The following is a 26,295-nucleotide window of genomic DNA, read 5'->3' on the forward strand; positions in this document are numbered from 1 at the left end:
GGCTGTGGCCCAAGCACGTGAATGCAGTCCCACTTGTGGGCAGGAGCAGAGCCCAGGGAACCAACCCAAGCTTGGGACCCCGGTGCTCAAAAGCAGTCCTGCCCGTGGGGGCAGGGTGGAGGCCAGAGCGGCCAGGACTTGCAGACCTGGCACGTGTGCACAGTCACACCCATGGAGGCGAGGTGGTAGCTGCAGCGACCATAGCAGCAGGCCAGCACCGGCACCACTCATGCCTGAACGCCCGAGGTGGTAGCAGCGGTGGTGGCGTGTCTGTGAACAGATAGCACCTCGGGAACACAAAGGCCACCCCCATTAAACTCCTGTGGCCACACCCTTCTGAGGGCTGAAAAGAAAGAAAAATAAAATAAGGTTGGATAGGACGTCACCTGAGACTAAGGGGCAAGCCACATCCAATACCTTACCTAACCCCTGATTTAGAGTACTGAGCCCAACAAGTAGCCAACAATAAGAGACGGCAAAAAGCAGATCTCAGGGGAACCTAAACATTTAAATGAACATCCTCAGGCCAAAGTAGATAAAAGCCAGCCTAAGTTGATATTAACAATGGCACCTGGACTCAGCAGAGGCAGCCACAGGATCTGGATCACCTGTTGCTCCAAAAAGATAGATAAGAGCCAGTCATAGGCAGTGACCCCCACTGGTCTGTGCCAGGCTCCGGCCAAGAAGGTCCAGGGAGGGCACATCCAGAGGCCAGAATGGAGAGCATCAGTTCAGGACCTAACAACCCTTGTTAGAGTGATATCTTAAGGAAGGGCTCCTCACACCTGAACCAGATAAGATATAGAAAACGGAAAAGCGGCTCTACTAGTTAAAGAGACCACAACTTGAACAAGCCTGCAAACCACAAACAGAAACAATGGGAAGACAGAGGAACGTGAGCCACATGACTCAACAAGATGTGGATGAAATTGAAGTAATCAAATTACCAGATGCATAGTTTAAAATAATGATTGTTAGGATGCTTAAGAATCTCAAAGCTACAATAAATGGACTTAATGAGCACCTAAATAAAGAAACTGTAAGCATCAAAAAGGACACTGAAATCATATAAAAGAACCAGACAGAAAAGACAAACACGGTATCAGAAATAAAGACTACACCAAAATGAATGAATGAATAAAAAGCAGGCTGGATGAAGCTGAGGATCGAATTAGCAACTTAGAGGACAAGATAAGCAAAAGCACAAAAGCAAAAAGAAAAGAGGATCAAAAAGACTGAGGAAACTCTAAGAGAGCTCTGAGACAACGTGAAGAGAAACAATATCTGTGTAATAGGGATTCCTGAAGGAGAAGAGAAAGAACAAGGGCTAGAGAACCTGATTGAAGAAATTATATCTGAAAATTTCCCTAAATTGATGCAGGAAAGAGTTATACAGGTTCAAGCAGAGAGAACCCCATTAAAAAAGAACCTACACCAAGACACATCATAATCAAAATACCAAAGCTAAGAGATAAAGAAAGAATACTAAAAGCTGCAAGAGAAAAACAGTCAATTACCTACAAAGAGCCCCCATAAGAATGACATCTGACTTTTCAACAGAAAAACTTGAGGCCAGAAGGAAATGGCAAGAAATATTCAAAGTAATGCAGAACAAGAACCTACAACCAACACTTCTTCATCCTGCAAGGCTATCATTTAAAATTGAAGGAGAAATAAAAAGCTTCCCAAACAACAACAACAACAAAAAACCCTCAAAGAATTCATCACAACCAAACCAATGCTGCAAGAAATATTAAGGGGCCTGCTCTAGACAGAACAAGGGGAGGGGAGAATAAAAGAGGAATGTAGTAAAAGAGGAATGTAGCTTAAAAAAAAATGGCAATAAACAACTACATATTAATAATAACCTTAAATATAAATGGAGGAAATGCTCAAATTAAAAGATATAGGGTAGAGCCTGACCTGTGGTGGCACAGTGGATAAAGCGTCGACCTGGAAACGCTGAGGTCACCGGTTCGAAACCCTGGGCTTGCCTGGTCAAGGCACATATGGGAATTGATGCTTCCAGCTCCTCCCCCTTCTCTCTCTCTGTCTCTCCTCTCTTTCTCTCTGTCTCTCCCTCTCCTCTCTAAAATGAATAAATTTTAAAAAAATTAAAAAAAAACATTGCTTAAAAAAAAAAAGACATAGGGTAGCTAAATGGATAAGAAAATAGGACCCGTACATATGCTGTCTATAGGACACCCACCTCAAAACAAAAGACACACATAGACTGAAAGTAAAGAGATGGAAAAAAATATTTCATGCAAATGGAAATTTAAAAAAGCTGGAGTAGCAATACTTATATTTGACAAAATGGACTTTAAAACAAACACTATAGTAAGGGATAAAGAAGGTCACTACATAATGATAAAGGGAGCAATCCAACAGGAATATATAACCATTATAAATATCTACGTGCCTAATATAGGAGCACCTAAATATATAAAGCAGATTTTGATGCAGATAAAGGGCGAGATCAACAGCAATACTATAATACTAGGGGATTTCAATACCCAATTAATATGACTAGATAGATCCTCAAGAAAGAACATTAACAAAGAAAAAGCAGCCTTAAAGAACACACTAGATCAACTAGATTTAACAGATATCTTCAGAACCTTTCCACCAAAGCAGCAGAATATACATTCTTTTCAAGTGCTCATGGTACATTCTCTAGGACAGACCACATGTTAGGGCATAAAACAAGCCTCAAAAACTTTAAAAAGATTAAAATCATATTGAGCATCTTCTCTGACCACAATGGCATGAAACTAGAAATCAACTACAATAGAAAAACTAAAAAACACTCGAACACTTGGAAACTAAACAGCATGTTATTAAATAATGAGTGGGTCAACAATGAGATCAAGCAAGAAATCAAAAATTTCCTTGAAATAAATGAAAATGAATATACAAACACTCAAAATCTATGGGACACAGAAAAAGCAGTCCTGAGAGGGAAGTTCATAGCATTACAGGCATACATTAAGAAGCTAGAAAAAGCTCAAATAAACAATTTAACCCTGCAACTAAAAGAAATAGAAAAAAAACAGCAAGTAAAGCCCAGAGGAAGTAGAAAACAGGAAATAATAAAGAACAGAGCGGAAATAAATGACATAGAGGCTAAAAAAAACAATATAGATCAATTAAACCAAGAGCTGGTTGTTTGAAAAGGTAAACAGGATAGATAAACCTTTAACCAGACTCACCCAGAAAAAGACAGAACTCAAATAATTAAAATTAGAAATGAGAGTAGAGAAGTAACAACTGACATAGCAGAAATACAAAGGATTGTAAGAAAATACTATGAAGAACTGTATGCCAAAAAATTAGACAACCTAGGAAATAGACAAATTCCTTGAAAAATATAATCTCTCAAAAATCAATCTGGAAGAATCAAAAAACCTAAATAGACCAATTACAACAAATAAGATCGAAACAGTTATCAAAAAACTCACAACAAACAGAAGCCCTGGGCCAAATAGCTTCACAGGCGAATTCTATGAAACATTCAAAGAAGAACTAACTCCTATCCTTCTCAAGCTATTTCAAAAAATTCAAAGAGAGGAAAGACTTCCAAGCTCCATTTATGAGGCGAGCATAATTCTGATTCCAAAACCAGGCAAAGACAACACAAAGAAAAAACACTATAGGCCAATATCCTTGATGAATTTAGATGCTAAAATTCTCAACAAAATATTAGCAAACTGGATCCAGCAATACATGAAAAAAATCATTCATCATGATCAAGTGGGATTTATTCTGGGGAGGCAAGGCTGGTACAATATGTGCAAATCAATCAATGTGATTCATCACATAAACAAAAGGAAGGAGAAACACCACATGATAATATCAACAGATGCAGAAAAAGCATTTGATAAAATCAAGCACCTATTTATGATCAAAACTCTCAGCAAAGTGGGAATACATGGAACATAGCTCAACATAATAAAGGCCATCTAAGACACACCAACAGCCAACATCATACTCAATGCATAAAAGTTAAAAGCAATCCCCTTAAGATTAAAAAAAAAAGGCAGGGTATCCCCTTTCACCACTCTTATTCAACATAGTCCTGGAAGTCCTAGCTACAGCAATCAGATAATAAGAAGAAATAAAAGGCACTGAAATTGGAAAAGAAAGAATAAAACTATCATTATTTGCTGATGATATGATACCGTACATAGAAAACCCTAAAGTTGCAGTCAAAAAACTACTGGACCTAATAAATGAATTCAGCAAGGTACCAGGATATAAAATTAATGCACAGAAATCAGAGGCATTTTATACACCAACAATGATCTGTCTGATGAGAAATTAAGAAAACAATACCCTTCACTATTGCAACAAAAAAATAAAGTACTTAGGAGTAAATTTAACCAAGGAGGTTAAAGACTTGTACTCGGAAAATTATAAAACATTGATAAAAGAAATAAAAAAAGATATAAACAAGTGGAAGCATATACCGTGTTCATGGATAGGAATAAAAAACATCATTAAAATGTCTATATTACCCAAAGCAATTTATAAATTCAATGCAATTCCTATTGAAATATCAATGACATACTTCAAAGATATAGAACAAATATTCCAAAAATTTATATGGAACCAAAAAAGAACACGAATAGCCATAGCAATCTTGAAAAAAAAAGAATAAAGTGGGTGGTATTACACTTCCTGATATCAAGTTATACTACAAGGCCACTGTACTCAAAACAGCCTGGTACTGGCATAAGAACAGGCATAGAGATCAATGGAACAGAACAGAGAACCCAGAAATAAACCCGCACCTTTATGGACAACTGATATTTGACAAAGGAGGTAATGCATACAATGGAGTAAAGACAGTCTCTTTAACAAATAGTGTTGGGAAAATTGGACAGCTACCTGCAAAAAAATGAAACTGGACCACCAACTTACACCATTCACAAAAATAAACTCAAAATAGATAAAAGACTTAAATGTAAGTCGTGAAACCATAAGCATTCCAGAAGAAAAAAGGCAATAAGTTCTCCAACATCACTCACAGCAATATATTTGCCGATTTATCTCCATGAGCAAGGGAAATAAAAGAAAGGATAAACAAATGGGACTATATCAAACTAAAAAGCTTTTGCACAGCTAAAGACAACAAGAACAGAATAAAAAGACAAACCTCACAATGGGAGAACATATTCAACAATATGTCTGATAAGGGGTTAATGACCAAAATTTATAAAGAACTTGTAAAACTCAACACCAGGAAGATCAACAATCCAATCAAAAAATAGGCAAAAGAAATGAAGAGACACTTCTTCAAAGAGGACATACAGATGGCCATTAGGCAGATGAAAATATGCTCATCACTAATCATTAGAGAAATGCAAATTAAAACCACAATGAGATATCACCTCAGGCCTGTCAGAATGGTGCTCATTAACAAAACAACACAGAATAAGTGCTGGTGAGGATGTGGAGAAAAGGGAACCCTCCTGCACTGCTGGTGGGAATGCAGACTGGTGCAGCCACTGTGGAAAACAGTATGGAGATTCCTCAAAAAATAAAAATTCAAACTGCCTTTTGACACAGCCATCCCACTTTTAGAAATATATCCCAAGAATACCACATCAATGTTTCAAAAGAAGAAATGTATCCTCATGTTTATGGCAGCATTGTTTACAATAACCACGATACGGAAACAGCCCAAGTGTCCGTCAGTGAGCCAGTGGATTAAAAAGCATTGGTACATACACACAATGGAATACTATGGGGCCATGAAAAAGAAGGAAATCTTACCTTTTGCAACAACATGGATGGAACTGGAAACTATTAGGTTAAGTGAAATAAGCCAGGCAGAGAAAGAAAAATATCACATGACCTCACTCATTTGAGAAATCTAATGAACAATATGAACTGAGGTACGGAATAGAGGCAGAGGTGAGATCAAAGGGACCAGAGGGAAAGCAGACAGAGGGAAAGGGGATGAGAGGATGGGATCAGAGAAGGGCAAGAGATTGGTGAAATTATATACACATAACACAGCATTATAGAGAGCATTAAAGCTAATCCTAGAGGGAAAGGGGGAGGGTGTTGGGGGAAGGGGGAAAAGGAGATGTTGTGGGGAACACGGGGGAGGGGGGATTCATTTGAGGGGACACTAGGATCTATGTAAACACAATAAATTAAAATTTAAAAATAAAAAGAAATGGAGGTGGTGACAAAATTTTACATGTTGATGTAAATGCAAATACAGAACATTTCAAGCCAAAGTTATGCCTATTAAAGCAGACAAAAGTTTCTTTTCCTTGTAGTCATATATTTAGTATTCTCTCTCAACTGGGTTGGTAAAGCAGCATACTTTATTATAAGGGGGAAATTGCCTGACCTGTGGTGGCGCAGTGGATAAAGCGTCGACCTGGAAATGCTGAGGTCGCCAGTTTGAAATCCTGGGCTTGCCTGGTCAAGGCACATATGGGAGTTGATGCTTCCAGCTCCTCCCCACCTTCTCTCTCTGTCTCTCTCTCCTCTCTCTCTCCCTCTCTCTCTCTCTCTCTCTCCCTTTCTCCTCTCTAAAATGAATTAAAAAAAATTTTTTTTAAAAGGGGGGGAAATTATTTAAATGACCTACTTTAGAATTAAAACTATAAAAGTATATCTTTCAGTGTATCTTTTAATTGCACACATAGATAGGAGCTTTTTGTAAGACTTTTGCTATTATGTAGAATTTAGATAAAATGAATCTGTTTTAGACCATAGCCCCAAACTTCTACTTACCTCAGTACCACAAAAAAATTAACATAATATGACTTTAATTAGATGAATCCATCGTATAGAACAGCCTTTCTCAGCCACGGATCTGAGTATAACATTATGATCAGACCTAATGCTGTTATTTCTTAATAAGTGAGGCCAAGTATATATGTTGTTTCCTTTTTTTTTTTTTTTGACAGAAACAGAGTCAGAGAGAGGGACAGACAGCAGGAAGGAATAGAGATGAGAAGCATCAATTCTTCATTTTGGCACCTTAGTTGTTCAATGATTGCTTTCTCATATGTGCCTTGATGGGGGCGCTATAGCAGAGTGAGTGACCCCTTGCTCAGGTCTGCGACCTTGGGCTCAAGCCTGTGACCTTGGGCTTCAAGCCAGTGACCTTTGGGCTCAAGCCAGCGACCATGTGGTCGTCTATGATCCCATGCTCAAGCCAGCGACCTCGGGGTCTTGAACCCTAATCCTTGCATCCCAGTCCGATGCTCTATCCACTGTGCCACCTCCTGGTCAGGCTATATGTTGTTTCTAATCCCTTAAAATCCCTTAAGAGTTGAAAAGGTTGTCCTTGAATGGTTAATTGATATAAAAATAAATTTGCCTAGTAGTATGCATAAGTAATTTCCATGGCCTAGACATATTTTCAAAGAATATTTTCCAATTGTGATACCCATATCTAAAGTCTCACAATAGTAAATTATAGCCATGCTTCCAAAAATTGTTATTAGTCAAAATGCTCTTTTATAACTTGAAAAAATAGATCTTGGGTTCAAGAAACACCAATGCATTATTGATAAGTTATTATAATTCTGTATTTACTCATCACATAAATTATCACTAGCAGACATATAATGTTAAATCACAAAACTAATTTCTAAATATTAATGTTAAAAGTTTTGAGCATATGTTGCAAAAAACTTAGTAAAACCAAAAAAGAAAAAAAAACAAAAGGTTTTTTTTTGCAGGTAATACACCAATTATTTTCTTAATGATCATCATCTACCCAGGAATTGATAAATACTTGCATGGTTCTTGTAGAAAATGGACCTGGCACAATGTTTAGACAATATTAGCAAATGCAATGTGTGTCGAGTTATATTTGACAAAATAAGACAATCTGTAATATTTCATGAAGTTGTTTATTCTTGTTATTAAAACTTGGACTCAAGTAATCCTGGTTATTCTGGACAAAGCACCTTGTTTGTGGAGGTCATTTAATCTTCCTTTTCGACAATCACCTCTCCATGAAGCACCTTTCTTCTTTGACGTAACATGTGAAAATAGAGTTGTGGAAACACTTCATTGAAAAAGAAAACAAAGAAAGATAAGCTATCGTTGGAAATTACTTATACTTGAGTAGCTCTTAAAGGAGGTAAAGTTTGAGAGCAAGCACATCATATTCCACTGCTACCCACTAATACTTACAGGTTCCACTGCTACCACCTAATACTTATAGAGCTCAGGGTAGGAGTACAAATGGAGGCACACATACCATCTGCCTAAATATTTTAATGCCGTAAACTGTGGGTTTGCTAAGAAACCCATAGCTTACGGCATTAAAATATCTTGATAAATATATCTTCATAATGTCCTGGAAGGCCATGTTTAAATTTAGAATCCTGTAACAATTTGGAATACTGTGCCAGAACACCCCAGCAAAGTTGCCCTCCTCGTTGCCTTCTCTCCCTTCTATTTGTGGTCCTGAACCACAAGGAGTCTTGTGACTCTATGTGTGGATATGCAAGCCCACACAATCCATACCCTCCCAAACGGCTGCCCGTAGCTACCCTTTTAATTTCAGGGCTGTGTACACGGCTGCCATGGCTAACCCTCAGGAGAACCGCCTGGGGAGAGGCCTAAGCAGTCCCCGATGTACACTCAGTGCCACTGTGGGTAGCAAATTCCACGGCCACTGGTTCCCAGAGTGTGTACCAGAAGGCAGGGGACCTGTGTGGAGAACCAGAACAGGGCCTAGAGCAGAAGCCCCTCTTGGCTGGATATAAGGGTAGTCTGTTATATACAAACTCAGAAATATGCATGTATTAGACCAGTTAGACAACCAGTCATCTACACTACCAAATTTTGGAAAATCACTCTAAGTCAACTTTAATCAGTACTTTGGATTACAGTATAAATATTAGTGAATGAACAAATTCACATCAACTATCAACAATACAAATGTGAAAATGATAGATATAAACGTGAATATGATAAATAGAATAACCAAATCAATGAATTTAGTAACAAAACAAGCTTTGAATAACTTGCTTATGCAACTTTAGATAACTATTTTTAAAACATAGTTCAAATGGAGAAAAACAGACATTAGCTTTTACTTTTTTAAATTTAGGTACTGCCCATTTTGATAAACATAACCATTATATTACACTATGGGCCTAAATATATTCAGGTAATACTATATACTTGAAGCAAACTGACTGATGATTGTAAATGCTTCTTTAACATTCTGAGTAGTTTAATAGAAGTATAGGTTTGAATTCAAATCCTGGCTTTATTAACTAACTGGGTAACCTCTCTAATCTGTCAAGTCCTGATGATAAATAAGAACTAACAATACATCTTTTGAGTATTAAAATAAATTCTGAAAAAGTACCTTTAATACTTTTAATTAGCAAAATTAGTTATTATTACTGATATTAATAATCAAGGGGAAAACAGCCCCCTGGCTGATATCTCCCAGCAAGTGGGCTTGCAGGTAAATGTCAGCATGATGAACTGAGAGGCTGCTACTGACATGGGATGGAGTTATATCTCCCAGGACATGGAAAAACACAGTCAAAAATAACTAGTTTGACCCTGGCTGGTTGGCTCAGTGGTAGAGCATCGGCCTGGCGTGCGGGAGTCCCGGGTTCGATTCCCGGCCAGGGCACACAGGAGAAGCACCCATCTACTTCTCCACTCCTCCCCCTCTCCTTCCTCTGTCTCTCTCTTCCCCTCCCGCAGCCAAGGCTCCATTGGAGCAAGGTTGGCCCGGGTGCTGAGGATGGCTCTATGGCCTCTGCCTCAGGCGCTAGAATGGCTCTGGTTGCAGCAGAGCAACACCCCAGATGGGCAGAGCATCGCCCCCTGGTGGGCATGCCGGGTGGATCCTGGTTGCGTGCATGCGGGAGTCTGAATGACTGCCTCCCCGTTTCCAGCTTTGGAAAAATACAAAAAAAAAAAAAAAAGAAGAAAAGAAAAGAAAAAACTAGTTTGCTTGTTTCAAACCATGATTTGTTGGACCGTGGGTTTTCGTGCAGATATCTCAGTGGTCATGAGGAACAGCACCCTATGCCTAAACTTGCAACTATGATATTACAGACATTGAAACAAGGACCAGCTCTGCTCAAGGGTGCTGCCATTCATTGGGTGTTGGGAAAAGCAGGGGAGTATAAACAAGTGTTATAGGTATATCACTCCTTAGCCCTCCTGAACTGATTCTGGTGGAAATCTAATGATAGTCAGGCTGAAATGGACCAAGGGGAGGGGAATAAAAACACTACCTGACCATCAAGTCAATCTTGATTTTGAAAAGCTAAGAAACTGGAGGCTTTCAGGTGCTGATCATGTTTTATGCTCATCTCCTTTAAGTTAAATATTTTATATTGTGCCAATGTAGATTTAGATTCCATAAACTTTTTTTTTCTTTTTAAGTGAGAGGAGGGGAGATAGACAAACTCCTGCATGCACCCCAACTGGAATCCATCAGGCAACCTCCATCTGGGGCCAATGTTCAAATCAACTGAGCTATCCTCAGCACCTGAGGTTGAGGCTCAGACTGACTGAGCTATCCTCAGCACCCGAGGTCACGCTCCAACCAACTGAAGCACTGGCTATGAGAGTGGAAGAGAGAGGAGGGAGAGAGGGAAGAGAAGCAGATGGTTGCTTCTCATATGTGCCCTGAGCAGGGATTGAACCCAGGACATCCACATGCCCTGTCCACTGAGCGAACTGGCCAAGCCCAGAAACTTTTCTTATTCATCTCTTACCCCACTGACATCAGTCTCTAATTTTATTGAAAAGAGCAACTAACCACCTTGCTTTACAATGTCCCGCTAGTGACTATCAAAATTTGACCTAAGCATATACTATAATTAGTATTTAAATGGAGTAAAGCTTCAATAATTCATTGCAACTATTAAAAGGTGATGAGAAATTAGTAAAAAGGCTCAATTATTCAAAATATTTTAGCAAAAGTAGCTTCATTATTTTCTAGGGCATAAAGCAGCGCTCATAAGACTAAAAATGTACTCCTAGATTTTTCCAAGTACATGCTTAATGCGTATGTAGAAATGACCTGACATTTTTTGAATAAAATGTTTCTATTCAGATACATAATTCAAAATGCTTACAAATGTGTGCTTTAAAAAAAAAATTCTCTGTCTGACCAGGCGGTGGTGCAGTGGATAGAGCGCCGGACTGGGATGCGTAAGGACCCAGGTTCGAGACCGCGAGGTCGCCAGCTTGAGCGTGGGCTCATCTGGTGTGAGAAAAAGCTCACCAGCTTGGACCCAAGGTTGCTGACTCGAGCAAGGGGTTACTCGGTCTGCTGAAGACCCACGGTCAAGGCACATATGAGAAAGCAATCAACGAACAACTAAAGTGTTGCAACGAAAAACTGATGATTGATGCTTCTCACCTCTTTCCGTTCCTTTCTGTCTGTCCCTATCTATTCCTCTCTCTGACTCTCGCCCTGTCTCTGAAATAAAAATAAATAAATAAAAATAAATAATTTAAAAAAAAAATTCTGCTAAGCTTATTTTTAAGTAATTTTGAGAAGGTAATCATCTGTGTATTAATTTACTTACCTTTCTTCTCATAACTAGGAAAAAGTCTTTTGTGACTCACAAGCTCTTCAATTATTACAAATTAATGAATATATGTGGGATTGAAAAGAGGTCTGATATATTTGCAAGCCATTATTTCTCTTTAATTATTAAGCTAGCAATTATAATACCTTTCTAAGAACTTTCAGAGCATATGATAAATCAAAGTACTAATGAATACATACTTACATGGTATATACGAGGCCATGGTGATAAGAAGAAAATAATAGTAGTCAAAAGAGACATTGTATTTATTAGGAAGTCTTATTGAAAACATTCCGGTTTTCTTCACATATGGTAAGGCAGCATATATTGTGAGAAGTTCACCAGCAACTCCAACAGGATATAAGATGATAAAAAAATTATATCTGGAGAAAGAAAAACCTCAGAGAATTATTTTTCTAGAATAATTACATTTCTCATCATGGTTCTTTTGCTACTACTATATTTAAACTTAAAAATTCTCCTTCCTATACCTATTTATAATAACCTCACAAAAAAAGGTTGATTTTCTTCTACTTTAATCACTTGCTTATTAATTAACCCCCACCCCCCATAGTTTACATTTCAAATGGCAAGATTATAATAAAAAGAGAAGTCAATATAATACTAAAATAATTGAATACACTTTTAAAATGTATATGCAGTCTTTTAAGCATTTTAAAGTATACAAGTATTGTATTGTAAAACATATGTAGCACTGTAAGGTACTGTGACAGTAACTCCTATGACACCAGGAATCACAAGTGTATATTTTTTGCCCCCCTACAGCTAGACATTTATTGTTCAAATGCTGTGCTTTAAAAGACCAGTTGTGATCCTAATTTTACACCTAACCTTGAAATTACCAGTGTAGTTCTTCGGGGGAATTTTGGAAACTGTGGCTAATTAAAAAAGAATTAATATGTCAGAAAACTGATAATACTACCTAAATTATCCCTAACTACTAATAAATATATTATATAAAACTACGTTCACAAACAAAACAAGTTGTTTCCTGCATTCTCATATTAAAAACTACTTTCATTTGCATAAAAAAGAGCTGAGAGCCTGACCAGGCAGTGGATTCGAACATCAGACTGGGAAGCAGAGGACCAGGTTTGAAACCCTGAGATCGCAGACTTGAACGTGGGCTCATATGGCTTGAAGGCGGGCTCACCAGCTTCAGTGAGGTGTCGCTGGCTCGAACATGGGATCATAGACATGACCCCATGGTCGCTGGCTTGAGCCTAAAGGTCACACTGGCTTGAAGCCCAAGGTCGCTGGCTTGAGCAAGGGGTCACTCTCTCTGCTGTAGCTCCCCACCAGACTCCTCCCCCCCACCTATCAAGGCACCTATGAGAAAGCGATCAATGAACAACTAAGGTGCCGAAACAAAGAATTGATGCTTCTCATCTCTCACCCTTCCTGTATGTCTGTCCCTCTCTCTGTTTCTCACTCTGTCTCTGTAAGGAAAAAAAAAAAAGAGAGAGCTGAGAGAGTTCTATTCAAAATCCAAAATCATCATAATTCATTCATTTGGATTGTGGCAAATCCTCTGACATGAAGCAGGCCAGGTGTCATTTATGGTACAGTCTGGGGGACAGTCTCCAAGTTTCTAGTGCAGCAGCAGGAGCTTCCAGGATCCAAGGCAAACACATTTCTCCATTTTTTTAAAAAAATAAAATAAACATTTTTCCCCAAGTCAGTCACTATATAGAAGAAAATTAGTCAAAACTTCAGTGGAAAAAAAAAAAAGACTCCCTATCTTACATAATCATTTTGTTGGCATTAAGAGATATTAGTAAAGAAAAGTCAAATTTGTCAGTATGACAGAAGCTTGGAGACAACCTAAAAACCACCTTATTCTGATATGCCAAGGATATGCAAGGACTAGAGATGGAGGATGAGGACAGAATTATTATCAAAAGAAAATGGTCCTTTTCCTGTCCCTCTTATCTACTTGTTTCCCCGCAGTATATATCACCTGCTTTCTTTCCAGTCTGTGAAGTTATTTGTGTATCATTTAAATCAATCTTTTGCAGGCCCTGGTCGGTTGGCTCAGCGGTAGAGCGTCGGCCTGGCGTGCAGGGGACCCGGGTTCGATTCCCGGCCAGGGCACATAGGAGAGGCGCCCATTTACTTCTCCACACCCTCCCTCCTTCCTCTCTGTCTCTCTCTTCCCCTCCCGTAGCCAAGGCTCCATTGGAGCAAAGATGGTCTGGGGGCTGGGGATGGCTCCTTGGCCTCTGCCCCAGGCACTAAAGTGGCTCTGGTCGCAAAAGAGCGACGCCCTGGAGGGGCAGAGCATTGCCCCCTGGTGGGCGTGCCGGGTGGATCCCGGTCGGGCGCATGCAGGAGTCTGTCTGACTGTCTCTCCCCGTTTCCAGCTTCAGAAAAATACAAAAAAAATATATATATATCAATTTACTATCTCAATTTAAAATCATATAACTGAACATATTGATATTAGATTCCTTTTCAAGTAAAATATTCAGACTTATTTAAGTATTTTTAACTTTACATGACTCAAGATTTTTGGGGGTAGCATTGTTCTTTAATTAAAAAAAAAAAAAACTCGCCTGACCGGGCGGTGGCGCAGTAGATAGAGCGTCGGACTGGGATGCGGAAAACCCAGGTTCGAGACCCTGAGGTCGCCAGCTTGAGCACGGGCTCAACTGGTTTGAGCAAAAGCTCACCAGCTTGAGCCCAAGGTCACTGGCTCAAGCAAGGGGTTACTGGGTCTGCTGAAGGCTCGCAGTCAAGGCACATATGAGAAAGCAATCAATGAACAATTAAAGTGTTGCAACGCGCAACGAAAAACTAATGATTGATGCTTCTCATCTCTCCGTTCCTGTCTGTCCCTGTCTATCCCTCTCTCTGATTCTCTCTGTCTGTTAAAAAAAAAAAAAAACAACTCCTAAAATAAACTAGTTTAAAGTCTTAAAGAATGATTATTTTTCATGAGATGAGAATAAATTATATAATTTTCTTCATTTGCATTTATAAAAGATTACATGTCACCAACTCTGAGTTCTGATGGCAGCAGGATTTAACTAACATTCGGAAAAAGATATAATTTTCCTTAAAGATTTCTAACTGGTATCTAAGTTTTTTTAAAGGGAATGTATTTTTGAAACTAAAATGAAAACATAACATATATAATTATATTTGGTGAACTTTTCTAGGAACACTTCCAACACAAATAGAATCAGATTATATTTGAAGCGTCACAGTAGGCCAACTAGTTATAAATGAAGTCATTTCTAAAGTGAAGCTTTATTTGAGAACAATAGCTTCAACATTTGAACAGCAAATATGACTTCGGGTTATTTAAGGGGGTTGGCAAACATAATTACTCATGATTATAATGAAATGACATGATGTATTAGGCTAACATGCATTTCAAAGTTGAAAGGTACCTTGTTTAACATTAAGACGACTGAAAAAAGAATTTCTAAACAGCAAATTTCAACATGCAATGGTAGAGTTCTGAACTGTTCTAGAAATTCAAGACGTGCAAATGCATTCCAAAAGGCCATTAAAGACTATTATGTTCCACAAACAAATGTTATAAATACAGTAAATTTAAAAAGGACTATGTCAGGAATTAGTATTTTTAAAGGTGCTAGGGGTCCGGAAGACTGAGGTCACACAAAATGACACTGGCAAGCATTCTAGGATTAGAGTTCAGTACCTTCCAAACCACCGACCTTATGAAAGGCCCAACTGCTAAAAGTGAGTACGTTTGCAGGTACAACAGGAATAAACCGAAATAAAACCAACCAACACATATAAATGGTAATGCAACCTTCTTAAGACAAATTATGTTTAGGCTCAAATTTTAATTTCAAAGCATTTTATTACAAACAGAATGATAAGCCACAAATGTCAAAGTCTGAAAAATTATATAACACAATTAATAGTGATAGTCCTTGTACAGGGAGATTATAAAAAACTTTAAAGGGTTTTTCTCTTCTTTTTGGTTTATTGGTTTATTTATATATTATCATTTATTATATTTTAATATGTATATTATATGTTATAAAAAGTAATCAATAAAGAAAAAGTGGTAGGCTTTTAATATATAGGGATCAAAAACAAGTCTGACACTAGTTATGGATTACCTTCAAACAAGTTAGAAATGTATTACTATAAATGCCAGTTTTAAAAATAACAGAAATATGAATATAGCATGACAGTATTTATAATAACTCAAAGCAGTATTTATAAAATTAGGAACCTAAGAATGATCTATATTCTAGAGATAAAACAGAGTCAGTTATACTACAAGCCAAATCTAAATATGCTTAGTGATTTAAAAAAAAAAAGAGCTACAAGATATAAACAATAAGAAAGTGCTTGACCAGTGGTGACACAGTGCATAAGGCATTGACCCAGAATACTGAGGTCTCAGGCTCGAAGCCTGGAGGCCACCGGTTCTGAACACGGGCCTGTCAGCATCGGGTCTCTGGCATGAGCAGGGGATTGTCCATACCATTCCAAAGCGCTAGCCAGCTTGAGCCCAAAGGTCGCTGGCTTGGCTGCAGTGAAGACACATATCAGAAACAATCAATGCACAACTAAAGTGAAGGCAACCATGGCCTGACCTGTGGTGGCACAATGGATCAAGTGTTGACCTGGGAATGCTAAGGTCACCAGTTTGAAACCCAGGGCTTGCCTGGTCAAGGCACATATGGGAGTTGATGCTTCCTGCTCCTCCCACCTTTTCTCTGTCTCCCTCTACTCTCTAAAAATGAATAAATTTAAAAAAAAACCCAAAAAATTTTTAAGTAAAAGCAATTATGAATTGATGCTTCTCACTCTTTCTCTCTTTCAAAAATAAAAAAGCAAGTATAATGCCATCCTATTTGTTTTTAAAATTCACATTTTGTTTTGAAAAAGCTTGGATAGGTAAACTCTAAATGTTTTCCATCCAAGGGGAAAGAAGTGGATCACATAAAAGTATAACAGGGTCTTTCTGTGTTTTCTTCTACAACCTCCTATACTATTTGAGCTCTTTACAATGAGAACATATTATTTCTGTAGTTTAACAAAAAAATGTAAATGAAAATGAAATTACTGTGGAACCCTTTTATCCTACTACATGGGATAGATGCATACGATATCTACATCTATTATCCTGTGCCTCCTTGAACTTCTAACCACCTGGCATGTCACATAGCTGTTAGTGGTTTTATTTTTTGTCTCCTCCATCTTGGATACAGAGATTTTGTTGTGTTCATGCCAGCATCTCAGGTATGCAGTTGGCGCACAGCACATTAAGTTCTTGTTACTGTTGTTATTGCAACTATAAGTACAACAAAGAGAATGAAATAAATCTATGCTGGTTTGTGATTTGTTCTCCAAAGAACAGTCTAGTTTTTATAATAATTTTATAAAATATCAGCTGCTTAAAGAATTCAAACTTTAAAAAGAACAAAACTGGCTCTGGCCTGTTGGCTCAGTGGATAGAGCAGTGTCGGCCTGCTGTGTGGATACTTGATCAGGGCACACATAAGAAATGACCACCTGCTTCTCTTCCTCTCCCTCTCACCCTTCTCTCCCTCAGCCCCAGGTGAATCCTGGTCAGGGCACATGCGGGAGTCTGTCTCTCTATCTCTCCTCCTCTCACTTAAAAAAATAAAATCTTTTGCTTTAAAAACTGTTGTTTTAGGACAAATATTTAGAACCTTTGAAATACAAATGTTGTTCCCATTTCAAATAATAAAATTTCAAATAAATGAGACTTTTAAAAATGTCTGTCTCTGCTACTTAAGACATACTGAAAGAACTTGACATTGCGTGAATAAGATACTAAAAATTGTGGCTACCAGATTGAAAAATAAATCAATCCGACAAAATGCTTTATTTTTGGCACAGTTTATTTAATATAATTCCAAGAATGTGTATTTTGCTTTCAAAGAAAAATTAATGACCAACTTATAGGTTAAGGATGCTAATATGACTTGTCTTATATTGATTTCACTAAAAATATATATTACTGTGATTTTTCTCTGATCATTAAATTATGCCTTTAGAATGCAACTTATAACTCTGCTAAATGTATAGAACAGCAGCACCCTGGCACCACAGGATTAAAACACAAATTTTAATTCTCTGGTGTTAGCTTAGCAACCAAATACACATGCACAGGACTGCAAGAAACTAAACTACAAGGCATCGCCACCTGGCCCATTTAATGAAGTATGGCAAGTGGTTGAGAAGACTGAATGTGTAGAAGGAATAGCGAGTAATCTCTGTCACCGTCCACGCGACCAGAAAAAGCACCACACTCTCCTCATTCTGGATCTGCAGAACGACAGAAAAATCCAGTGTCGTTTGGGCTGAACTTTTCTCTCCATAAGAATATTTTATCTTAATTCTTTACTGTGCATCTTTTATTATAATGGAATGGAATGGTTAGACAGATATAATGTTGTCACCACTTCATAATTCATTATAAACACACAATTTAAATATGTCCTTAGCACAGAAACGGTCACATTTCTACGGGATTCTCTCTCACCCTTTAGCTATCCACAGATAGCATCATCCCCCTCCCCCCAAAAGAAAATAACACCAGCATGGGAACAATCTAACCCTCTGATGATCTACTGGCCATCAAATGAGGCCCACTCTACTGTAGCACTAATTCAAATCTGCCCACTTGTCTCTGGCCTTGCTACCACCAATTTAATCCAGGGCCTTATCACTTCTCATCCAGACCACGTGACAGCCTCCTAAAAAGTCTCTCCAGTCTTTATTCTCTTCATGGAAGAAAATTTCCTCTTAGAAGCAAAACAAAGAAGCAAACAAACAAAAACAAAATTGGAGGCAGCTAGTCCTGTGACTTAAAAGCTTCACTGTTTCCCCTAGTCCCTGGTCAGCAAACTGTAGCTCGCAAGCCACGTGCGGCTCTTTGGCCCTTGCGTGTGGCTCTTCCACAAAACACCACGTGTAGGCACTACCTCAATAAGGAATGTACCTACCTATACAGTTAAAGTTTAAAAAATTTGGCTCTCAAAAGAAATTTCAATAGTTGCACTGTTGATATTTGGCTCTGTTGACTAATGAGTTTGCCGACCACTGCCCTAGCTTAACAAGAGGAAAGGCTACAATGCTACCACCTAAGCATGAAGTTCAAGGTTCTGTATAATCTGAGCTCAGAAATCTCTCCAACTTCATCTGCAATCACTTGACCCACCTCCACCTTGACCACCACACCCCTGCAACCCCAATACGTCTCTCTGGTGACAGTGAACTTTGCATTATTTTCAGAATACGCTATGAACATTTGTGCCTTAACACATGCTATTCTCTCTAACTAGAATGCTACTCCCATAGAAAACCTTTTATCCTTCATCTTTTTAAGATTGAATTAAAACATAAGACACTCTAAAAAACATTTCCCAAACCTCTCCCCTCACCCTGAGCAGTAATTTGCTCACCCTCCTTGTATCTGTATTACAACATGGGCCAATATTGTACAAAAATGTGTCTGCCTGACTGTTATATGTCTATCAGTGCTCAACTTACACATTCTTTTCTCAAGGAGCTGTCCTTCACACCCTAGGTCAGGCTAAGTCCCCAAGTATATTGCAGTACATGCTGGTCTCTATTCAAAGCACCAATACTAATATAATGAAACAATGATTTGTGCAACACTTGTTTAGTATCCCTCCCAATTATAGTAAAAAACCATATTGGTGTTACCTATAGCCAGATTCCCAGCATGGTGTCATACACAGGGCAGTTGTGCAGTGTTTATTGAATGATTCAACATCTGTATATGACTGCCCCTTGTACCCCAACAGCTAGGACACAGGATGGCTGGAATGTCTTATTCGTTTTCTGTAAATCCATGAATTATCACAGTGCCAGGTATACAGAATGCACTCAGTAAATGTTGGTTAAATTAATGAAAGAGTGATGGAAAGGGGAAGTACAGTTAGATAAAATTAAATAGCAATTTTATGGCAGAGATCCTCTGGAGCATAAAGAAAAAGCAGATGGATCTTCTTTCTTTTAGGGACTAGCCACCCTTTAGCTTGTTTTTATTTTAGACTCTTTTCTCCAGTTAATGTTGGCCACCCTGTCTTTTCTTTCTTCTTCCTCAGTCTTCAGACTCTCTGTGGTCCTGGCTCAGCTGTGACAGTCATCTGCTGTCCAGACAGACTCTTTTATTCTGTTAATATTGGACTCCTGCTTTAAACTCAGCAATCTGAATTAAAAGTCTGGCTCTCCATGTGGCATTCGGTCATTGCTAGACAGCAATGACTAGTATGGCAGTCACTGGTCAGGGACCAGGTGGACTGAGTAAGTTGAGTGAAAATACTAGTCAAGAGGGCTAAAGTATAGAGCAGTGGTAGTCAACCTGGTCCCTACCGCCCACTAGTGGGCATTCCAGCTTTCATGGTAGGCGGTAGTGGAGCAACCAAAGTATAAATAAAAAGACAGATTTAACTATAGTAAGTTGTTTTATAAAGATTTATTCTGCCAAACTTAGCGAAAATCCGACATAAAGTACTTGGTAAGTAATTATTATTATATTCTTTAACTTTGCTTTATAAATTTTATAAAGTAAAGTTATTTCCCTACTTTATAAATCACCATTACTGTAGAACCGGTGGGCGGTGAGAAAATTTTACTACTAACAGAGATATAAAAGTGGGCGGTAGGTATAAAAAGGTTGACTACCCCTGGTGTAGAGTAATAAAAGGGCAGAAGGTCCAAGCAATCTGTCTCCACACAGACAGGAGGCCAGTGAGTCTTGCAGGCAATGGAAGGGAAGACAGGTCTCATCCCAAGTGGAGGAGACAAGAAAGGCATCTGAAGAATGGAAAGGAGGCCAGAGATCTGTCCTCAAGTAGACAGGAGATTCCAGAGGCTGTCAAGAAGATGAGAAGGGCCCATCTGGGAAATGTTTCTGTTATGGGTTTAAAAAACCCAATGTCAGTCCTGGCCAGTGGCTCTTTGGATAGAGTGTCAGCCCAGCATATGGACATCCCAGGTTCGATTCCCAGGCAGGGCACACAGAAGAAGTGATAATCTGCTTCTTTCTCCCCTCTGCTCCCAGCCTCTCTCCCTCTCCCCTTCTCTTCCTTTCCCACTCCTATAGCCAGTGGCTTGATTGGTTCGCACATCGACCCGGGTGCTGAGGATAGATCAATTGGTCCGAATGCAATAGCCTCAGGTGCTAAAAATAGCTCAATACTTGAGCATCAGCCACAGATGGGACTGACAGGTGGATCCTGATCGGGGAGCATGCGGGAAACTGCCTCACTGTCTCCTCTCCTCACTCCCCCCCCCCCCAAAAAAAGGAAGAAGCAGCAGCAGCCAAATGTCTTGACATAGTAAGCATGTGTGTGTTTGCCTAAAAAGGTTTAAGCCATTAAATACATTCAGGTCTCTCTCCTATCATGTCTCAATAAAAAATGTACTTATTTTCCCTAGGCTCCTTAACACCACTAACTTTTAGTCTTTCCCATTTGTTCTGATCTCCAGAACTACATTTACTTTTTAAGTCTCTTGTTACAACATTCAAGGCTACATGAGAAAAAATAAACTGTTTACAATGACAACTACAATTATAAAAACAAAGACAATACACATAACCTTAGTAGAAAATAAAAAAATTTCTGTTAACCATTAGAAGAAGAATATTAATTTTAAAAGTTGGAAAAGGAAAACACCAGAGGAGAGTATATTATGAATATAAAATGCCAATATTTGGTTTTGCCTGTGTTTCAGAGTTATTCTACTAATTCACTGAGTCAACAATCACACTTAAATCCAAACCCAATAATTTTTTGTCCAATGGTTCTCCTTCCTGAAATACACCAGTATTAACATTTTAGATTTCTATTAATAAAAAAGCTGTCTTGTAGGCTCAAGTAGAGAATATGTCTGCGTCACTTACTGGTTTGATACTGTGAGTAATGAGCCACACCATAAAAATTCTGGAACTCACTTGGACCCCAGCCACAAGCACAGAAGTAGGCACAATTCCTTAAAGAGAAAAACAAGTCAAACAGTGTCTTCAGGCAATTTATACCAAAAATAAAAGTTAAATAAAAAACTCACCAATTAAGCAGTGAACTATCTGTAAGCAAATAAAAGAAATCACAAGTTAGTAGCATTCAACATAAATTGTGCTTTAAATGAATCTATAGGTTGTATGTAATCAACAAAATTGCTTTGCTTAACAAATATATTTTCAAGTAAATACTAAATGTCAGAAAAATAGCATCATTGAACACTTACCTCAAGCAAGGCAAATGTCTGGAAAAATTTCAGTGTCTTCTGAATACTTTTATATAAACCTTTGTGTGTTCCTTTTTCCATATAAAAACGTACCATGGCAATAGCTAGAACCAACCACCTAGAGAAAATAAAAGTATTTTATAAAGTTCTATCAAAATGAATACACTGATCTTCCTAAAAAGGATGGCGTAACTTATATAGTAATAACATGTATGTTTTATTATGCTCAGTTAATTATTCTATTTTTAAAAATCCCAGGAAGAAATGACGAACATTATTTTTACATTGACTCTTCAAAGGAGGGTCTAGAACATATTTGAGACCAACTACATAAAAATGTCAAACAACATTCATTGTGGCTGACAGACTGAAAAACATCGGGTTTATTATCAAAAATGAAGTTATTATAAAGCATTTAATAATTATATAGAATTATATAGTGGTTTCTTAAGGTAAAAAGCTGTGTATGTGTAAATATTTACTTTATATAAATGCATAATATATAACTATATGTAACTGTAAATAAAATCTTTAATAATCATTATTTTTATAATTTAAATAAAAACAATTGCTGTGACACACAAGGATACATATATATAATGGACATATTGAAGATAGGCATGGACCTGCTTTTATAGAGTTTTTTTTTTTTTTAAATCTATGTCCTCACTTTTCAAATTCTATTTGTACATCAAATATAAAGTCTATACTGTGAACTAATGGTAGTTAAAATATAAGCTACCCTTCAGGAGACCAGCTTTATCACCCTACTACTCAACCTCCTAAACCTAGTGATGAGAGGTAAATTTTTTTTTGGTTTCTCTCACAATTACAAAAATATAGTTAAGTTTTAAAAAGTCCCACCATCTGTAACTGTTTTAAATCTGAAATGATGTACCCACAGACATAAATAGCCACCCCAGGCTTTTAAATCAGTGATCTCCAGAGTGTCTAGTTAAATGAACTTATAAATTACAAAATTACTTTTAAAAATAAAACAAAAAACTCATCAGATTTGTATTGAACCACGGAAGATCCCAAATTGCCAAAGCAATCTGGAGAAAAAATAACAAAGCCAGAGGTATCAGCAACAATAATCAAAACAGCATGGTATTGGCAGAAAAACAGACACACAGACCAACGGGACAGAACTGAAAGCCCAGAAATAAAGCCACATATATGTGGGCAAATAATTTTCTATAAAGGAGCCAAAAATACACATTAGAAAAAAAAAACCTTCAATAAATGGTGCTGGGAAAATTGGAAAAACACATGCAAAAGAATAAAACTAGACTACAATTTGTCCCTCTGTATACAAATTAACTCAAAATGGAGCAAAGACTTAAATATTATATCTGAAGCAAAAAACTACATAGAAGAAAAACATAGGTACTAAATTCACAGACCTTGGTCTTAGAGAAGATTTTATAAACTTGACCCCAAAGGGAAGTAAAGGCAAAAATAAATGAATGGGACTGTATCAAACTAAAAAGCTTCTGCACAACAAAATAAACCACCAACAAGGGAAGGCAACCACCTGACCTGTGGTGGCACAGTGGATAAAGTGTCAACCTGGAATGCTGAGGTTGCAGGTTTGAAACCCTGGGCTTGCCCGATCAAGGCACATATGGGAGTTGATGCTTCCTGCTCCTGCTCCTTCTCTCTCTATCTCTCCCCTTCTAAAAATAAATAAATAAAATCTAAAAAAATTTTTAAAGAAAGGCAACCAACCAAATGGGAGTAGATATTTGCAAACAACACCACTAATAAGAAGTTAATATCCAAAATAAATTTAAAAACTCATATAACTCAATACCAAACAAATAGATAATCCAATTTAAAATGCGCAGAGGACTTGAACAGACACTTCTCCCAAGAACACATACAAATGGCCAACAGATATATGAAAAGTCACTCAACTTCACTAGCTTTTAGAGAAATGCAAATCAAACCTACAATGAGGTACCACCTCACACCTGTTAGAATGGCTAGTATCAATAGGACAAATATAAGAAGTGTTGGAGAGGCTGTGGAGAAAAAGGAATCCTCTTTCACTGCTGGTGGGAATGTAAACTGGTGCAGCCACTATGAAAAACAGTATGCAGTGTCTTCCAAAAAATCAAGAATATGAAAAACAGTATGCAGTGTCTTCCAAAAAATCAAGAATAGAGTTACCATATGACCCAGCAACCCCTCTTCTGGGTATCTATCTTAAAAACTTGGAAACATTTATTTGCAAAGATATACGCACCTCTATGTCCACTGAAGCATTACTAGCATTATTCACAGTAGCCATGACATGGACACAACTCAAGTGTCCTTCAGTGCATGATTGGATAAAGAAGATGTGGTACATATATACAATGAATACTACTCAGTCATTAGAAAAGACGAAACACTGTCATTTGCAACAACATGGGTGGACAAGGAGAATATCATGCTAAGCGAAATAAGTCAGACTGAAAAAGTCAAGAACCATATGATTTCACTCATATATGAGATATCAAACTGAAAGCAACAAGTGAGCAAATAAGGAAAATAAACAAAAACTCATAGACACAGATAGCAGTATAGTGGTTACCAGAGGGGAGGGGGTAGGGTAGTAGTCAGTAAAGGGTAAAGGGGGTCAAATATATGGTGACAGAAGAAAATTTGACTTTGGGTGGTGTGCACACAATGCAATATACAGATGATGTATCACAGAACTATATACTGTAAACATATATAACCTTACTAACTAATGTCACCCTAATACAGTTAAATAAAAAAAGAGAAAATATATGGTTTTAACTTTTTAAGGAACAGTCATAAAGTGGCTTCAGACTCCTACAAAGAAACTACTGATTGAATCAGATGAACATGCAAGCTCAATAGAGCATAAGTAAGTGGCAGAATGACACTTTCACTCTTGGATCTTCTACTCCACCTCAGCACATAAGAGAGAAGCCATGACTTTCTTATGAAATGTGAAAGGTCAGATGAATGTCTGAAACCATCACAAAGACCTCTGAAATGTAGACATATTCCTGATAATGACAATAACAATATAGATTCAGCATGCTTTCAGTGTCCTACACACTGTTCTAAAAGCATATTTAACACCTAAAAAAAAATAAACACATATTTAATCTCTTAATATTCCACCCTAACAGTGACCCTATGGGGAAGTGACTACTATAATCCCATTTGACTCCTTAGGCCGGGGGTCGGGAACCTATGGCTCGCGAGCCAGATGTGGTTCTTTTCTTTTTCTTATTTTTTATTTTTTTTATTTATTTATTTATTTATTTATTTTCATTTTTCTGAAGCTGGAAACAGGGAGAGACAGTCAGACAGACTCCCGCATGCGCCCGACCGGGATCCACCCTGCACGCCCACCAGGGGGCGACGCTCTGCCCACCAGGGGGCGATGCTCTGCCCATCCTGGGCGTCGCCATATTGCGACCAGAGCCACTCTAGCGCCTGGGGCAGAGGCCACAGAGCCATCCCCAGCGCCCGGGCCATCTTTGCTCCAATGGAGCCTCGGCTGCAGGAGGGGAAGAGAGAGACAGAGAGGAAAGCGCGGCGGAGGGGTGGAGAAGCAAATGGGCGCTTCTCCTGTGTGCCCTGGCCGGGAATCGAACCCGGGTCCTCCACACGCTAGGCCGACGCTCTACCGCTGAGCCAACCGGCCAGGGCCAGATGCGGTTCTTTTGATGGCTGCATCTGGCTCGCAGACAAAACTTTAATAAAAAAATAATGTTAAAAACATAAAACATTCTCCTGGAATGCTGAGCTCGCTGGTTCAAAACCCTAGGCTTGCCTGGTCAAGGCACATATGGGAGTTGATGCTTCCTGCTCCTCCCTTCTCTCTCTCTTTCTCTCTCTCTCCTCTCTAAAATGAATAAATAAATAAAATCTTAAAAAAAAAAATATATATATATATATATATATAAAACATTCTCACGTATTAGAATCCATTCATTTCCTACTGCTCATGTTCATGGTTGCAGGTGGCTGGAGCCAATCACAACTGCCCTCCAGGACAACACCAAATTTTTATTGGATAATGCATAAGGTACACGGGTCGTTGTATGGCTCCCACGGAATTACATTTTAAAATACAGTGATACCTCGGTTCTCGAACATAATTCGTTCCGGGAGAACGGTCGAGAACCAAATTGTTCGAGAACCGAAACAATGAAACCCATAGGAAATAATGGAAACTGGATTAATTTGTTCCAAGCCCCCAAAATATGCCTATTTACTGGTGCTTTCTCACAAATAACGACTTCATTGATGCTGTCACCTGCTAACTCTTTTTCTTTAATGAAAATAAGAAGCAGCTTCTCCATTTCCTCCATTATCTGAGGCCTTTGCTTTGTTAACAATGTAACACCTTTGGCAACATTGGCAGCCTTTATAACAGCTTTATTCTTAAGGAAAGTTGAGAAAGTAGATCTTGGCATGCCATACTCAGCAGACAGATCTGAAACAC

At 38.2% G+C, this 26,295-nt stretch overlaps 1 protein-coding gene across 1 annotated transcript in view; it reads right to left on the minus strand.

Annotated features, from left to right (window-relative positions):
* Window positions 1-7,867: 7,867 nt before the first annotated feature.
* The window catches only part of HACD1 (3-hydroxyacyl-CoA dehydratase 1), a 28,303-nt gene continuing 9,875 nt past the window's right edge, over window positions 7,868-26,295 (minus strand). The window contains exons 2-7 of the mRNA XM_066385931.1: window positions 21,819-21,936; window positions 21,639-21,657; window positions 21,475-21,563; window positions 17,743-17,864; window positions 11,763-11,941; window positions 7,868-8,044 (exon numbers count right to left, since the gene is read on the minus strand). Of these exons, the coding sequence (XP_066242028.1) occupies window positions 7,962-8,044; window positions 11,763-11,941; window positions 17,743-17,864; window positions 21,475-21,563; window positions 21,639-21,657; window positions 21,819-21,936 (610 nt within the window). The 3' untranslated portion in view covers window positions 7,868-7,961. The remainder of the gene's footprint in view (window positions 8,045-11,762; window positions 11,942-17,742; window positions 17,865-21,474; window positions 21,564-21,638; window positions 21,658-21,818; window positions 21,937-26,295) is intronic.

This window comes from Saccopteryx leptura, chromosome 5 (assembly GCF_036850995.1).
Source record: "Saccopteryx leptura isolate mSacLep1 chromosome 5, mSacLep1_pri_phased_curated, whole genome shotgun sequence".
Taxonomy (NCBI): domain Eukaryota; kingdom Metazoa; phylum Chordata; class Mammalia; order Chiroptera; family Emballonuridae; genus Saccopteryx; species Saccopteryx leptura.